Here is an 18,248-nt window from a genome sequence, read left to right on the forward strand (position 1 = left end):
TTATCTAAATATTGCAAAGTCCACTAGAGTTAAAAAAATATATAATCTTCAAATGGTGTCCTTTCTTTTTCACGTGATATAGTGATGCCCATTGCCTAGTAATACAATAGACTTTCTATATAGTAGACTCTAACAGTGTTATAAGTTCTGTTTTATAATGGATTACACCACAGAGACTGGCAGTGCCCTCTTTACCCCAGTGACCTGTCCGATTCCTCCAAGGTGTCATTTTGACAGATCCTTAATGGCCAGAGTGAATATTTTTTTAAATTTGTGTCTGTGAATTATACATGTGTATATTTGTCAGTAATAAAAACCTGATTGATCTTTATTGTTAAAAACACAGAGGACCCCTTTAAATAACGTCAGTTGTGATGCATTCCCTTTATGGTAAATGTTCTTTACCTCTTTGTTTGGTGTGTAGCCTGAACTGAGACTACCATAGCAGTCCAATTCTGTAATATAAGGCACTATTTTATAGACCACTTTCATCTGCTATATATAAATGATGTATATATTTAGAGAGTGATTTGTATCCTTTTTTATTTAAATAGCTCAAATGTTGTATCTATGCTGTTAAACCACCTTTCTGTGTATGATTTAATTTTCCTGTGCTTTGTCTTGGCAGCTAACAACACTTGGAAACCTTACTCCCACTAGTACTGTCTTTTTCTGTTGTGACATGCAGGAGAGGTTCAGACCAGCAATCAAGTATTTTGGAGATATTATAAGCGTAGGACAAAGATTGGTAAGTCTTATGATTCTGGTGTGAACAATTGTACCTTCCCTTCCAAACCAAGTGAAGGATCAAAAGATCACTTACACCAGGTAGGAAGCTATGGAGACCAGCATCATGCGTGCCTGAGATGGGTCTTGTATGGTGGCTAGTGAGAAACGGGTACAGCTAGGAGCAGATTGTCCAGCAGGAGCAGCCAGAACTGAATTTTTGATTCATAGACCCATCTCATTACCCTATTGTTACTGTTTGCCTGCTATGATAATCTAAGTTTTGTTAAGTTGAAAGTGGCTACACACAAAATTTTCTTTTTTTATACTTCCAATCTGGTCTTAAAGGGAACCTGTTACCGGGATTTTGTGTATAGAGCTGAGGACATGGTTTTCTAGATGGCCGCTAGCACATCTGCAATACCCAGTCCCCATAGCTCTGTGTGCTTTTATTGTGTCCAAAAAAAAAAGATTTGATACATATGCAAATTAACCTGAGATGAGTCCTGTACGTGACTCATCTCAGGGACAGGACTCATCTCAGGTTAATTTGCATATGTATCAAATCGGTTTATTTACACAATAAAAGCACACAGAGCTATGGGGACTGGGTATTGCGGATGTGCTAGCGGCCATCTAGCAACCCGTGTCCTCAGCTCTATACACAAAATCCTGGTGACGGGTTCCCTTTAAAAATGTAGTCCTGGGATTTAATATTGATGACCTGTCCTCAGGATAGACCATCAATATCTGGTCAGTGAGGGGCCTACACCCCCGCCCCCCCCCCACCCTTGCTGCACAGCTGTTTTAGAGTAGTTTCAATACTGGAAATCTGTACATGAACCATGCAGCTCTGTCCATTGTGTAGTGGGCAGAACTGGTAAGTGCGGCACTGCTTCCAGTGAAATTAATCGGAGTAGCACTGCAGTTACAGGCTCAACGAAAGAGCAGAGATACTCTGATCGGTGGGGATGGGAGGATAGGCCATCAGTCTTAAAATCTTGGACAACCCCTTTAACTTCAAAACACTCCATATTTATTTTAAAGTGTTCATTGGGGATTATATATGGCCCTTTTTGCAGCATTTGCAAATCTAAGGATTGCCATAGACTTATCAGAGCTCTACTCATATCTACCTTATCACTGAAGGTACAGGTTATTTACTGGTTTGGCTAATTGACTCCATTGACTAGTAGTGAGCCATAACATTGTATACTTCCTATATATGATTTGCAAGTTTCTGCTTTATCTTGCCATCTGTAGTTTCTTTAACCAAATGTTTTACTGTCTTAATCTTAGCTACAAGGAGCACGTATATTAGGAATACCAGTGATCGTCACAGAACAGTATCCTAAAGGACTTGGGAGCACTGTGCAAGAACTTGACCTAACCGGAGTGAAGCTTGTGGTCCCAAAGACCAAATTTTCTATGGTTTTACCAGAAGTAGAGGCAGCGCTGGCTGAAATTCCTGGGGTTCGTAGTGTTGTGCTGTTTGGAGTTGAGGTGAGTTGGGCTTTGTTTGTTGGTTTTAGTTTCATTTACCAGTCTCTCCTATTGTAATACAGTATTTGGAGTTATTTTGGAGAGAACAAGTGTTAGAAAGTGCAAGTTCAAGTAGGTGGATTACGGAACCCATGTACGTTCTATGGATCTGTACACTACATGCTTGACAAGAAATGAAAGTGGAAGATGCAGAGCGCTGTGAGCAGAGCTTTTGCACCTTTGAGTTTTCAGCAAAGGTTTAGGTACCCTTTAGAGGGGACTAGCCGTAGGATAGGCCAACAGTATCAGATTAGTGATGGTCTGACTCTCGCCAATCCTACTGTCAGTCTGATTAACCTCTTCCTGACACATGACAGATGACTTTGCCACAATTTGACGTACTATTACATCATGGTGATCGGGCGGGCACAGGAGCAGTGCGCACCTGATCACTGCAGGGGCCCGGCAGTCACTGATAGCCGGGCCCCTGCTGTATCTGCCGGCATTTCTGTAAGAGCCGATGCTGGCGCATTAACCCCTTCTATGCCGCGGACCTGCCTTCTATGGAAGCCGAGAAGATCCAGCCATGAGGGGTGTTTCTGTAAACTGCAGAATCAGGGTAATAAATATAGAGTTTTGTTTGGCTGTTAACCCTTGAGGTGTTACAGGACAAAATTTATTAAAATGGAAAATCTGCCAAAAAAGTGACATTTAGAAATTTCATCTCAATTTTCCTTTAATTCTTGTGGAACACCTAAAGGGTTAGCAAAGTTTGTAAAATCAGTTTTGAAGAATTGTAAAACCAGTTTCTAAAATGGGGTCATTTATGAGTGGTTTCTACTATGTAAGCCTCATAATGTGACTTCAGACCTGAACTGGTCCTGAAAAAGTGGGTTTTAGAAATTTTCTTCAAAATTTTAAAAGTTCCTTCTAAAATTCTAAGCCTTCAAACGTCCTAAAAAAAATAAAAGGACCATTACAAAATGATGCCAACATCATGGGGAATGTTAAGTAATATTTTATGAGGGATCAATTTCAATTTTAAAAGCAGAGAATTTGAAATTTGGAAAATTGCAAATTTTTCCAACTTTTTGGTAAACTTAAGATTTTTTTTATAAATAAAGGTGAAATATATTGATTCAAATTTATGACTGTCATAAAGTACAATGTGTGACGAGAAAAAAATCTCAGAATGGCTTGAATAAGTAAGTCGTATATGAACATGGGAAGACAGGCACTCTATATGAGGTCACCAGCAGATATCAACAAAGGACAAGGGATAGTGTGTATATGAGAAAAACTATATTTATTTGGGTAGTAATAAAAACGTTATCAATATAGGTCACTCCCAATGTACAGGGAGAGGAGTGGGTGGTGTAAAATAGAAAAATGGATAAATGAATAAAGAAAAATAATGTGAAAAAGTGATGATAAAACACACTGTATTGGGCTATAAGTCCAGAATCATGGTATGTAGAACTTTGAATAGTAGACAAATATAGTCAATAGTCTGAGATGGATTCAGTTGATTAAAATAAGTAAAAAGTTAGTACAAAGATCTAAATTGTGACAGGTTTAAAAGAATATATCAGCAGCATTCCAGATCCGATGTATGTGTATACACAACTATGCGAAAGTTATTTTCAGCGAACCAGTGCCTGGTGGCGTCCCACCACTCTGGTCGCTGTTACCTTTCTGGAGGATCGTCAGTTCTTCTATGTAGGTGTCTCCGCGCAGGATCCTCTGTGAGCTGTGGATGCTTAGTGCGGTTATGGATAGACGGGGCCGGCAGCGCGGTTGCAGATGGATGTGATGACTGCGAAGGGCTGCTGTTTGTGGATCGGTCTGTCGATGCGAATGTTGCTGTCTTTTCCTCATAGGGCTGCTGACTGTGTCTGACGTTCTTGCCACGTGCGGCAGTTTAGCGCACGATTTTTTTCGGGCGCTTTAATTCCCGCAGCCTTCTTCATCAGTGGACTTGAATAAGTAAGTGTTCCAAACCTCATAAAGTGGAACATGTCAAATTTGCAAAAAACTGCCTGGGCAGGAGGGCGAAAGAGGCTCTGTCACCCAGTTCAAGCCTACCCTACTGGTGACAGCCTGATGACAGACAAAACCCATACCTTAATTTCTCATGTAGTAGGCCCGGTATGGCCGAAAAAGCAACTTAGAAAAATATGCAAATGAGGAATTTGAGCACTCTGGCTTATGCCTTCCGAGCACTGCTTCTGCGACGCCCCTGTTCCTTGCAAATGCCAGCCTTCTGCACCTAATCACACCCCCATGTCCTTCGATTGGCAGCGCTGGACCCTCTGGTCTATCCTGCACTTGCGCACTCGCTTCCATGATGGCTCGTGCGCACTGGACATACACACAAACCCGGGAAGGAAGGAAAAGATCCAGTGCGCACGCGCCTGCGCGGTTGCGGGTGCACAGGCGCATGATATCAGTCCTAAACCGGGTCTAGCGCTGTCAATTAAAGGACATGGGGGTGTGATTACCGGTAAGTGCAGAAGGCTGGCATTAGTAAGGAACGGGGTCGTCGCAGAAGCCGTGCTAGGAAGACATAAGCCCGCCTCTGAGTGCTCGATGTCCTCATTTGCATATTTTTAAAAGTAGCTTTTTCGGTCATACCAGACCTACTACATGAGAAATAAAGGTATGGTTTTTGTCTGTGTCATCAGCCCTTCCAGGCTATCTGCCTGGTAGGGTACGCTTGAACCGGTTGACAGAGCCTCTCTAAAGGGTCCACAGAGCCTGAATAGATAGACTATCCATATCAAAGTCCCAGAAATCCTCTTTAGTGATCTTCGTAAGGTATTATAGACAATACATTTCCTTATTTATCTTGTACTGATCCTGAGTTCTAGTGCATTCACAGTTCTGCAGGCTTCAGAGCTGAAATCGCTCATCATTTTTGCTCTGATTCACGTTCTAGAAAGTCATTTTTATTTAAAGGAATGTTCAGAATTCTGACACAGATGAACTGTCCACCTGCATTACAAAAGGTCAACTAAGCAGATGTGCTATATTTGTGGCCTATATAGTAGGGTGCATCCTGCACATACACCAGAAAATGCTCCCGCTGTGTATGCCATGTGTCCATTGCTTTTAATGGGCCCAACTGGGTTGGCAACTCTGTCACATGACACCTTTCCCGACAATTTAATCACTGCCTGTGCAGTTGAGATGCATTTACACAGGCAGATGAGCAGATTGTGTAGAAGGAAGCGCTCCTTCCTGACAGTCGGCTGTTCGTTCAGTGGAGGTGAAGTGCTGTATTTACGTGCAGCGATCACCCCCACAGTATGAGAACGAGGGATGGCTATTGCAATCGCTCGTCCTTACATCCTCATTATTTCGTTGTTTAGACAGCAAGATCTGCTGCCCAGAAAATATAATTTGCCTGCACTAATGATCATTTCACCCCATGAACGAGCATATGGCTCGTTCATCGGTGGTTGGCTGCCTCGTTAGACGGGCAGATTGTCTGGTATGAGTGTTAGCAGTCACGTTTGCCTATATAATCATGGAGGATTTCTCACTGTATATCTAGGCAAATCTGTCATCCATCAGTGTGGGAAAGCTGGATTACAGATCTTGTGGATCGTTACACACTGTCCAGATACTTTTACCCTTACATTGTGCACATAAATTAGCATTCCCAGGACCCCGAGAGGCTAATCTTCCTATCTATGGCACTTTTTAGGAGTGAGGAGGGGGATTTGTCTTGGTAGATTTATTATTCTGCATTTTCTATTACAGCCAAAAGGCAGTGAGGAGGGGGATTTATTTAGGTAGATTTGGTATTTAGCAGTCCCTATTGCAGCTCCACGTAATGTATTACCCAGGTTTCCCGGGGTCTTGAATTACAAATCTGCCTAGCTACCGTGTAAAGAGTTTGTCACTGGGATTTTTACTTAATTTTTCCATGCCCCTGGTTATCAAATCTAGCTAGGTTTCTGTAATCCTGGAAATTTACCAATTCATAAACAGTCTGATCTGCCATTCTGCGTTTTGGAAAAGCTGGATAGCAATCTCTACGGGGCCGTAACAAGGGACACATTGGTTTTATAAAATACATTCAATGCTGCCCTGATACATTGTGAATCCATCATATGGTACCAGAGCAACATAATCTTTTGTCGCCAATACAACTGCACTGTGTCATCACCCAGCTTTTCCAGGATCCTGAATGGCAAGTTGGTCAACCTATATGGTGGTTTTTATCTCTACATAAGTAGGCAAATGTTGAATTCAGCAGTCTGAGAAAGCTGAGTAATAAACTCTCAAGACACATAAGGAGATTAGAGATGAGGGAATTTCATATTTTGAAATTCGTTCACACTTCGTTTGTTGGTAAAAGTTGAATCGTGTTAAGGATTAAGTTACCACGGACTATGACGGAATGCATTTAGAGGCATTCCATTATTTATTCTGTCATAATAGAAGTCTATGGGCTGCAAAGCGGATCCGTCCCGTTTCCATTATGCAGGGGAGTCCTCTCCTACATAACAAAAACGGGACAGATCAGTTATGCAGCCCATAGACTTCTATTATGACGGAATGCCTCTAAAGGCATGGCAAATGTGGTGCCAATATTCAAAAAGGGTCCAAAAACAGAGCCTGGAAACTATAGGCCGGTAAGTTTAACATCTGTTGTGGGTAAACTGTTTGAAGGTTTTCTGAGAGATGCTATCTTAGAGCATCTCAACGGAAATAAGCAAATATCACCATATCAGCATGGCTTCGTGAGGGATCGGTCATGCCAAACTAATTTAATCAGTTTCTATGAGGAGGTAAGTTCTAGACTTGACAGCCGCGAATCAATGGATGTCGTGTATATCTGGACTTCTCCAAAGCATTTGACACTGTACCACATAAAAGGTTAGTATATAAAATGAGAATGCTCGGACTGGGAGAACACGTCTATATGTGGGTAAGTAACTGGCTGAGTGATAGAAAACAGAGGGTGGTTATTAACGGTACACACTCAGATTGGGTCACTGTCACTAGTGGGGTACCTCAGGGGTCAGTATTGGGCCCTATTCTCTTCAATATATTTATTAATGATCTTGTAGAAGGCTTGCATAGTAAAATATCAATTTTCGCAGATGACACTAAACTGTGTAAAGTAATTAACACTGAAGAGGACAGTATACTACTACAGAGGGATCTGGATAGATTGGAGGCTTGGGCAGATAAGTGGCAGATGAGGTTTAACACTGACAAATGTAAAGTTATGCACATGGGAAGGAATAATGCAAGTCACCCGTACATACTAAATGGTAAAACACTCGGTAACACTGACATGGAAAAGTATCTAGGAATTTTAATAAACAGCAAACTAAGCTGCAAAAACCAGTGTCAGGCAGCTGCTGCCAGGGCCAATAAGATAATGGGTTGCATCAAAAGGGGCATAGATGCCCGTGATAAGAACATAGTCCTACCACTTTACAAATCGCTAGTCAGACCACACATGGAGTACTGTGTACAGTTCTGGGCTCCTGTAAACAAGGCAGACATAGCAGAGCTGGAGAGGGTCCAGAGGAGGGCAACTGAAGTAATAACTGGAATGGGGCAACTACAGTACCCTGAAAGATTATCAAAATTAGGGTTATTCACTTTAGAAAAAAGACGACTGAGGGGAGATCTAATTAATATGTATAAATATATCAGGGGGCAGTACAGAGATCTATCCCATCATCTATTTATCCCCAGGACTGTAACTGTGACGAGGGGACATCCTCTGCGTCTGGAGGAAAGAAGGTTTGTACACAAACATAGAAGAGGATTCTTTACGGTAAGAGCAGTGAGACTATGGGACTCTCTGCCTGAGGAGGTGGTGATGGTGAGTACAATAAAGGAATTCAAGAGGGGCCTGGATGTATTTCTGGAGTGTAATAATATTACAGGCTATAGCTACTAGAGAGGGGTCGTTGATCCAGGGAGTTATTCTGATTGCCTGATTGGAGTCGGGAAGGAATTTTTTATTCCCCTAAAGTGAGGAAAATTGGCTTCTACCTCACAGTTTTTTTTTGCCTTCCTCTGGATCAACTTGCAGGATAACAGGCCGAACTGGATGGACAAATGTCTTTTTGCGGCCTTATGTACTATGTTACTATGTTAAATGTGTTATGGTCCGTGGTAACTGAATCCATAATGCAATTCACCTTTTACCAACAAGCGAAGTGCAAACGAATTTCATAAGTGGAAATTCGCTTATCTCTAAAGGAGATCATGGTATAGTTTTTTTATTGGTTTTGATTCTGGCTTCAGTGGTCCTTTACTTTTTCTTAACACATTGGTAATTAATCAGAAGGTGTCTGAAAGGAAACTAGATATGATACGAGTCCTCAAGGTGCTGCTTAGTGGTCAAGTAGGACAACAGAAGGAAAAGAGACCACAGAAGGGACACTCATGGGCATATGTTGTGGTAACCCCGAAATTGATAAACTTCTAGTTGTATGTGATAATAGCTGCTCTTTAATACTTTATCAGAAATCTTCCCTTAAATGGAGCTTTTATTTTCTCGTATAACTTTTTCAAACTACTGACTTCTAATAATCTACATTTTTGTGTCTTTAGACTCATGTATGTATTCAACAAACTGCACTGGATCTGATTGGCCGAGGGGTAGAAGTTCATATTGTGGCAGATGCGTCTTCATCAAGGAGCATGATGGATAGGATGTTTGCTTTAGAGGTAAGAATGCACTTCTTTGTATTAATGGCATTCACTCAATTCTTAATTTTCTAGGTTTACTGGTGTTATAGAAAATGTTGGCTTGTTGAGCACTGGAATACACATATAACTATAGTGCTGGTAATTGACGCTGAAAAGGCAGTTTTCGCGTAGCTGTATAACAGACATAACACACTGGTGCTTGTTCTCTCAGACTAAGGGCTCGTTCACACAAACGTATTTTGCGTTCTGTATACGGACAGTTTTCTGCGTTCCGTATATGGAACCATTTATTTCAATGGGTCCACAAAAGATGCGGACAGCACTCTGTGTGCTGTCCGCATCTGTTGCTCCGTTCTCCTGTCCTATTCTTGTCCGTTTTGCGGACAAGAATAGGCATTTTTATAATGGGCCTCCTGTTCCTTTCCGCAAATTGCAGAAGGCACACGGGCGGCATCCGTTATTTGCGGACCTCAAAAAACGGCACGGTCGTGTGAACTAGCCCTAAGGCTTTATCCACACGTCAGTGTTTTGGTCAGTAATTGTGAGCCAAAACCAGGAGTGGAGCCTCTACAGACATAAGGGAAAGATCTTCGCTAGTGTTGAGTGAACTTGTGTTTAAGTTCGGCTTCTAAAGTTCGGGTTATCGAAGAATCGCGTTATGGATTCTGCTACCACAGACCATAACGGAATTTAGAATCCATAGCGATTCTTCCATGACCCGAACCCGAACTTTAGACGCCGAACTTAAAACACAAGTTCGCTCAACACTACTCTTCACCTGTCTTTACTCACAATCACTAATAGAAATCACTGACTGTGTAAATAAGGACTTGGGGTGAGTTCAAACAACCATAATTGTTTTGCTTTCAACAAACCACTGATCTGCAAAACACAGATACTGACTGTGTACACACCGCATCACAGTGCAGACCCATTGACTTCAATGGGTCTGTGGTCCAAATGTTTTGACGTAGTTTAGGATATTTCCCATGTTTTGCAGTATGGATGCGGAAGCACACAGAGATGTTTCCGTGTGCTTCTGCATCCAGGTAGAAATGTCAGCTTTCTGCAAAATTCAATGTGCTGTTATGTCCCACTGATTCATAAATGCTTGCTTACAGGTGCATTCTGATTAGACACTGGTTCTTGCCACAAGATTAGATTAGTATTAGGTTAGACACTGGATCTTGCAAAAAGAGGATTAAAAATGCTTCCCCTGCTGCCCTATAAAAAGGCTCTCAGAGGCTACTTTTGTGTAGTGTACTTGGTGAGAAATTGTTGACTGTTAGACCTGCCTCTGCGATGTATGTGAAGACATTTTGTTCAGTTGATAGACTTCAACTGGGGGCATATTGATGGACTGAGAGAAGCAGGATGGTCATTTAATCGGTGAAGTGCCTGCCATCTACGCGGTTCTGACTCAGCTGTTAGGAGGTGTTGGGAGCAGTAACGTGAGGGCTCTGGATGGCCCAGACAGGCAACCAGTAGAAAAGGTCATTTGATCCGCCAACAAGCAGGAGCAGCTCCCACAGTTTTATTGTCCACCATCCAGACACATGTTGCACCTTCATTACACACCCTTGTCTCTGCCTGGACCATATCCAGGCACTTAGCAGAAGTAAATCTAGAAGATCGCCAGATTTATTGCCAATTGAGTATTTATAGGACCAGTTGGGATGCCAGCTTCTGTGAGCAAAAGTGCAGAAGGATACCATATGGAACCTGCCTCATTCAACATCCAGCATAGAGGCAGGGCAGAGTGCTGGTTGCAGAGTGCTATTGCATTTGTGTTTTTGCGTTTGTATGTGTATTTCGCCATAGCGATGTGCACCTGCATACAGGGTTGTGCTGACTGAACCCCCCACATTTTTTCTTTGTAGTATATATTGGAGGCGTGGCGATCGCCATGCAGTCATTCAAACCTGACCAGTTAGTCTGCCCTGGAGGCTGGTTTTAAAGTCAGTATAAAACTGAGTCTACTTTTACAGCGCCTACCAGTAGCCATTTGGCTCCAGGAGAAGTTTATAGTGGGCTCAGCATGCATGTTGGTACTTGCATCCCTGGATCCGATGAAAGCTGTCACGGCACCGGACGGGGTTAAAAGCAGAGTGTGCCTGGCGTGCATGATGTACCTGCGCTCCCTGGACTTTGTGTGGCTATCATTGCCCATAACTGGTAGGTACTAGTGTTAGGGACCACTCATAGAGGCGACCTTGACGTGGTGAGTGGCTTATTACGCTTTGGCCAAAATGTACACCAATGCCTCATTCAACATCCAGCATGGAGGCAGGGCAGAGTGCTGGTTACAGAGTGCTATTGCATTTGTGTTTTTGCGTTTGTATGTGTATTTCGCCATAGCGATGTGCACCTGCATACAGGGTTGTGCTGACTGAACCCCCCACTTTAAATCTAGAAGATCGCCAGATTTATTGCCAATTTAGTATTTATGGGACCAGTTGGGATGCCAGCTTCTGTGAGCAAAAGTGCAGAATGATACCATATGGAACCTATATTCCTCCATGCCCAACTGTATCATATCTTCCATCCAGGCTAGTGGTGGCCTGGAGCCTACTTTCAGTTGTACAGTTTTCCCCAATAAACCTGTTCTTTTACTATAATATTGGAAAATATTGTAATCAAGTCCCCAGATGAGGAGGCCTTAAAAGCAGCCGGAACACATTAAGAACCGTCTGTTACTAACAACATGCCTTCTTAGCACTTCCTGCGCTTCACAGCCATTGTCGGAGGACATTCCGACCTCAGCTGTTAACCCTTTGATCATGCCGCGGTCTATCGCAGCATGATCAAAGTGGTCTCCACCTCCAGTGGGGTCACCAGGTTTCTCACTTACCCAATCAGAGAGCGGGGGAGCGATCCACAGTTGTCCTAACAGCAGCCTCTGTTGTAGTGATGTGGTGTATAATGTATTAGCATATTCCACACTTTCACACACAAAAATCACCATTATTTACTGTAAAATAAAAATACACATGTTGATAATATTCATAATAATCCAAAGAAATTGATTATCAGATTATTTCGTGTTAAACATGAATAGCGTAAAAAACAAATAAAATAAATACACCAAAATCATTTTTTATATATATATATCCACAGCAAAAACAATTACTCAAACAATGCCAAAAAATAGCATTTCTCCCACATAAAACAAGCCCTGAGACAGCCACCTCACTATACACAGTTAAAGATGGGGGGAGGGGGAGAGTGCTGTCTTGATAGATACAGAGGACTAACGGCACCAGTCTGCTACCTTCTTTCTAGTGTGGTATTAAATAGGATCTGTGCCACTAGATTTCACAGTCCAGATTGCTTTCATTATTAAATAGCTGTTAGACCTGGTGAGGCTGATGTACTTTTTTTGAAAGCCATATCATAATGGCTGTACAGTCCTTTTTATAAGTTTTCTGGCCTGATATTACAATGATCGTTTTATGAATCCAGCTAGAAAATGAGAGGGCCTGGTGTATGCACAAGCTACGCTCTCTGACCACCTAGAGCTGAAAGGAGTTGTCTGGGTTGGGATTTTAATAAACTTTAATAAGAGCAGAAAATGGTATAAAAAATAAAAATAAAATCACTTTTCATCTTTTAAACTTCCACTTGTTGGTCCCCGCTGGAACTATAGCTATGTCTTGATGTACATTATTCTCATGACTGCTGCAGGCAATCGCTGGGCTTATCGGCCGCATAGCATTCATCCTAACATCACCACTGATGCCAGTGATTGGCTGCGGCGATCATGTTAGTTGACTTGATATCGTTCCTGTAGGGTCATAAGAGCGTTGAGGTAGATGAGTAATGTTTTTTTATGATTTTGTGCAATTTCTTCCTCTTGGCCAATTTTTTTTTGTTTTTGTTGTTGCTCCCATACAACCCCTTCAACTAGGGCAGCATATTATGAATGATAGATCCGATTTACATTTGATGACATTTTTTACACAGCAGTGATTGATTCTGAAGCAAAGGTTTTCCGTTTAAGCAGCAGAGTTTCACTTTATATTGTTTCCAGCACTTTTATACGAATATCACTCTTTTAGTGGAAAAGTCCCACATCATACATCGGCATAGCTTTCTCCACATGCTTCCCACTGGGGGTTATTAAAACCAAAATGTAGGTTATAGCTGGTGGTTAAATAACTGGGCTGAAGGTTTGTAGAATTTGTTGAAGTTGCTCTGATTTATTATCCTGTTATATTGTAAAGATAATGTATTCTTTCCAGTGTCAGAACCAGCGATGAGCAGTTTGCTAGCTGATATATGCCAGTTTGAGATGGTGAAAGTGGGTAGAAGCATTAGAGCTTTGAATGACCCAGCTAAATTGCGATAAGACCTTGCCGTCTGTGCCCCCAGCTAGTTTCTACACTAAGCGACTAAATTATTGTGGCATAAGGGCAAATTGAATCCTCTGAATACACACTGCGCTGACATTTACAGCTTTGAAAGGCACACACTGCGGGCAAAATCCATGCATCATTTGCTGTGCACTGTGAAATCATTGCACAAAATGGCATTTAGATTTGTGTAAATGGCAGAGGATTAGAGGTAAAGGTGGTTTATATGCTGCAGAGCTAAAGCTTTCTGATACAGTAGATTTTTTTTTACTGAAAATGCTATTTTTATATTTGCTATTTAATCCCTTCAGTACCAAGCTAATTTTGTTTTTGAGGGCCTCCGTTCTTTCCATCTCAGCATTCGTGCACTATAATGGAAAGAAGAAATGTGCGCTTCCTAGAGTAGTAGTAGGTCACACATAATGATTAGGCCTGAGGGGCTATCAGATATTCTGGCTTGGAATGCTCACAATTAATAATCTTGTTGGAGCTGCTCTGCATTGGGCAGCAGATGTTGTTCTACCCCCTGACTTGTGAGGTATGCTGATATAATGCGGGCTGCAGAGTAGACATGATCCGTAATTGGTGTGCTGGTTGTTCTTGAATGTTTATTACTTTATAGTTGCATACTTACGAACATAGGGCGTCCCATACCTTTCTGAGAACACTCAGTTCTGGCTGGGTTTTTCATAAACCCCACTCATTGTCAAGCCTGGTGAAGCCTAATTTGTTGGGACTGTCTGTGAAAATTCAGGACCATTCCAGCAACTATTTTATTTTTATTGTAACTCTGTTTTGTGTATTGTAACTTTACTCAGTACCGTCCAGGGTGGATTTGATTTAAATCAAAATGATTTAAATCACGATTTAAATCACTAGTCAGTAAGGCTTGATTTAAATCATAGTTTTCTACATAAAGACTAATTCTTGCTGGTATAACTTATAATATGCAAGTAGATGAAGATTTTTAGAATAACAACTTTTCATATTAGTTTGATTAGATTGATTCTGCATTCATAGGTTTGTAGAAGTTAGGATTAAGGTCTTTTTCTCAACTCTGTTCGTGTTATAACATTTTTGCTGTGAAGAAGAGGCATGTGATCTCTGCTGAGTCAAATTCAGTTTTGAGAACTGCAAAAGTAAACCAAGCATCTGTGATAATATCTTGTAGGCAGAGAAACTGCCCAATAATCTTACAAAAACCCCTGGAAGAGCATGACGTTGTGAATGGATTAATGGAATTTATTTACCCAAAAAATTACACATATAGAAACATAGAATGTGTTGGCAGATAAGAACCATTTGGCCCATCTAGTCTGCCCAATATACTGAATACTATGAATAGCCCCTGGCCCTATCTTATATGAAGGATGGCCTTATGCCTATCCCATGCATGCTTTAAACTCCTTCACTGTATTTGCAGCTACCACTTCTGCAGGAAGGCTATTCCATGCATCCACTACTCTCAGTAAAGTAATAATTCCTGATTTTACTTTTAAACCTTTGCCCCTCTAATTTAAAACTATGTCCTCTTGTAGCAGTTTTTCTTCTTTAAAATATTCTCTCCTCTTTTACCTTGTTGATTCCCTTTATGTATTTAAAAGTTTCTATCATATCCCCCCTGTCTCGTCTTTCTTCCAAGCTATACATGTTAAGGTCCTTTAATCTTTCCTGGTAAGTTTTATCCTGCAATCCATGTACCAGTTTAGTAGCTCTTCTCTGAACTCTCTCCAAAGTATCAATATCCTTCTGGAGATATGGTCTCCAGTACTGCGCACAATACTCCAAATGAGGTGTCACTAGTGCTCTGTAGAGCGGCATGAGCACCTCTCTCTTTCTACAGGTAATGCCTCTCCCTATACACCCAAGCATTCTGCTAGCATTTCCTGCTGCTCTGTGACATTGTCTGCCTACCTTTAAGTCTTCTGAAATAATGATCCCTAAATCCCTTTCCTCAGATACTGAGGTTAGGACTGTATCACTGATTTTATATTCTGCTCTTGGGTTTTTACGCCCCAGGTGCATTATCTTGCACTTATGAACATTAGATTTTAGTTGCCCGATTTTTGACCATTCCTCTAGTTTTCCTAAATCCTTTTCCATTTGGTGTATCCCTCCAGGAACATCAACCCTGTTACAAATCTTTGTGTCATCAGCAAAAAGACACCTTATCATCGAGGCCTTCTGCAATTTTGCTGCTAAAGATATTAAACAATATGGGTCCCAGAACAGATCCCTGAGGTACCCCCCTGGTACCAAGACCATGGTCTGAATATACTCCATTGACTACAACCCTCTGTTGTCTGTCCCTCAGCCACTGCCTGATCCATTAAACAATATGGGAGTCCACGTACAGCCTTATTCTACATAATTAAAAAACGAATCTTTATTTCATGATGGAATAACCTTTGGATGATAATATATTTTCCTCAAAAAGCATTTTATATAAAAAGAAATCCGATTTAAATTAAAAAAAAATTTAATTATAAAAATCATTTATTTTTATCCACCCTGGTACCGTCCCTACAGTGCAGAAGACCTACAGTAAAGCAGGAACGCACGGCATCAGAAGTCATTATGATGCAGTGAGCTCACGTCAGAGCAGCAGTGTTCAGTCCAGAAAATACAGCACTCGCATCTAGCGTGTTTCCCAGACTGAATACACACGTGTGAAATTGACCTAAATGAGAGCTCTTTAAGCCTGGATATCTGGGGAACACATTCTAGTCCTTTTGGGCCTAATCATTATGTGTGAGTGCCATGCTCTTTTTTTTTTCCCCCTTTTAATACAAAATGCTCAGGCACTCCAAACCCCCACACAATAGGAACCAGCACCAGGGATACCATACTTTAGTGACATCAATGTAGTGTTCACATTCAACCCAGGTGAGCACAATACTGATACCACTCCTTCCCCAGATTTTTTTTGTGCTTCCACATGAGATCACACCGCTGCTTTCTAGGAGCATGCCAGCGCTAAGCTCTCCTACAGTGCAGCCCTAGAAGCCTTGTTCTAGTTCTCATGGGAGAATGTTGTCAAATGTGCCTAGCAGCAGACTATTCTCCTATCCCCAAAGAGAACATTGAGTATGCTTGTGTATGAGAAGTTGGGAAAAATAGCAGTCGCCCAACAGCTATCTACAGTTGCAAGAAAAAGTATGTGAACCCTTTGGAATGATATGGATTTCTGCACAAATTGGTCATAAAATGTGATCTGATCTTCATCTAAGTCACAACAATAGACAATCAGTCTGCTTAAACTAATAACACACAAAGAATTAAATGTTACCATGTTTTTATTGAACACACCATGTAAACATTCACAGTGCACCATGATGTATACTATATTTTCTTTCATGCTTGCACCTTTCTGTTTTTCAGCGCCTTGCAAGGAATGGAATCATAATCACCACAAGCGAGGCTGTACTCCTGCAGTTGGTTGCTGATAAGGACCATCCAAAGTTCAAAGAAATCCAAAACCTTATTAAAGCAAGTGCTCCCGAGTCAGGACTCCTTTCTAAAGTTTAACTACAAATGAAATGACTCTCCTAATTGGATTCCATTTACTCGTTGTATTTTCCAGTACAGAATAATTACAGAACTGCATGATTATACTTTGGAGCAAACTAACGACTCCAATATCTTCACGGACTCCTCCGTAAACTAAATTATTGTTTGCCTGCGTGTCAAATGAAGTGAATATTGTAATGTTGTCTAGCTTCTTATAGATATTAACTATGAGAGCAGTTATATGTGATAGATCAGGACCGTGTGCAGTCAATTTGGTCAATTTTCAGAGCAACTTGCAGGACTCTGTAGATTGTGGAGTCTAGTTTGCATAAGTATAGGCTGGATGATTGGTAAAGGTATATGGCATGAAGAGGCGACAATCACTTGGTCCATATTCCACAGATTGGTAAAAAAAAAAAAAAACATACTGGGGATCATTTATGAAGGTCAGTCTTAGATATCCCCTGTGCCTCCGGAGGATGTTATTAATTTAGGCCTAGTCCCAAGATTGCAGTGTACCCCAGCTGGAGTAGATTTCAGCTGGCATTTATGCCAGAAAACTGGCATTGCTAAGAGAGAGTGTTCTGGGGCCACACCGACACCACTCCCCTTTTTCAGAAAGTGTCGAAAGCAGCATTTAAACGCCACTTGCACCCAGATTTAAGCAGTGGTGTTCAGAAAGTTGCAAACCATGGGCTTGCAACTTTTTTGCCCCAGTTTCTTATGTAAATGACCCCTATTGTGCCATATGTGTACTAAAGGCTGCATTACACCAGGCGATTGTCGGGCCAATCATTGCTAACGCTCGTAAGCAATGATCTGGCAGTGTAATACTGCCACCGATTACCTGATAAACCAGCAAGCGCTCGTTCATCGGGCAATCCAAATCTTTTGACTGGTTTAAAAATTGTTTGCAGGTGGCTGATCGGGGTGTCTAATCACAATGTGCTGCCGGCAAATACCTGGACAGCATGGGGACGAGCGATGGTATAAGGATCGCTCCTCCCATGCTGTTGAAGAGATCTCTGCATGTAATAGCAGAGGTTTCCTCCACTAGCGAGCAGGCGATTGCCAGGAAGGAACGCTTCCTTTCTGATGAGCGCTTTCAGAATTGGGCTGTCTGATACAGCCTTAAATGTGGGCTTAGGGATGCATGACCATGTATAGGAACAGGATTTTAAGAGCCTCTTTAGTCATTACTGGAAATAAACATAAACACTTGCAAGATCCAAGTACTTTACATAACATGAATGGTTTTTATGTGACCAACCAAATTATTATAGCAGTCACCTGCATTCATATATTGCACTATTAGATTCCAGCTGTAACTCGGCTTAAAAAATAATTGTACATTGGTCCATCAAGATACAATGACCTCAGGATACAATATTTCACCTTACAATGGTTATTCCTGGATCATCATAACAAGAAACTAGACTCAACAAACAATGACTCAGACCCAACCAATCAACCTGGCCATTTCACAGGTAA

General features: G+C 41.4%; 1 protein-coding gene across 1 annotated transcript in view; it reads left to right on the forward strand.

Annotated features, from left to right (window-relative positions):
* Window positions 1-17,153, forward strand: part of ISOC1 (isochorismatase domain containing 1) — a 63,444-nt gene extending 46,291 nt beyond the window's left edge. The window contains exons 2-5 of the mRNA XM_040415983.1: window positions 629-748; window positions 2,026-2,229; window positions 8,797-8,913; window positions 16,629-17,153. Coding sequence (XP_040271917.1) covers window positions 629-748; window positions 2,026-2,229; window positions 8,797-8,913; window positions 16,629-16,775 — 588 coding nt within the window. The 3' untranslated portion in view covers window positions 16,776-17,153. The remainder of the gene's footprint in view (window positions 1-628; window positions 749-2,025; window positions 2,230-8,796; window positions 8,914-16,628) is intronic.
* The last annotated feature ends 1,095 nt before the right edge of the window (window positions 17,154-18,248 follow it).

This window comes from Bufo bufo, chromosome 2 (assembly GCF_905171765.1).
Source record: "Bufo bufo chromosome 2, aBufBuf1.1, whole genome shotgun sequence".
NCBI lineage: Eukaryota > Metazoa > Chordata > Amphibia > Anura > Bufonidae > Bufo > Bufo bufo.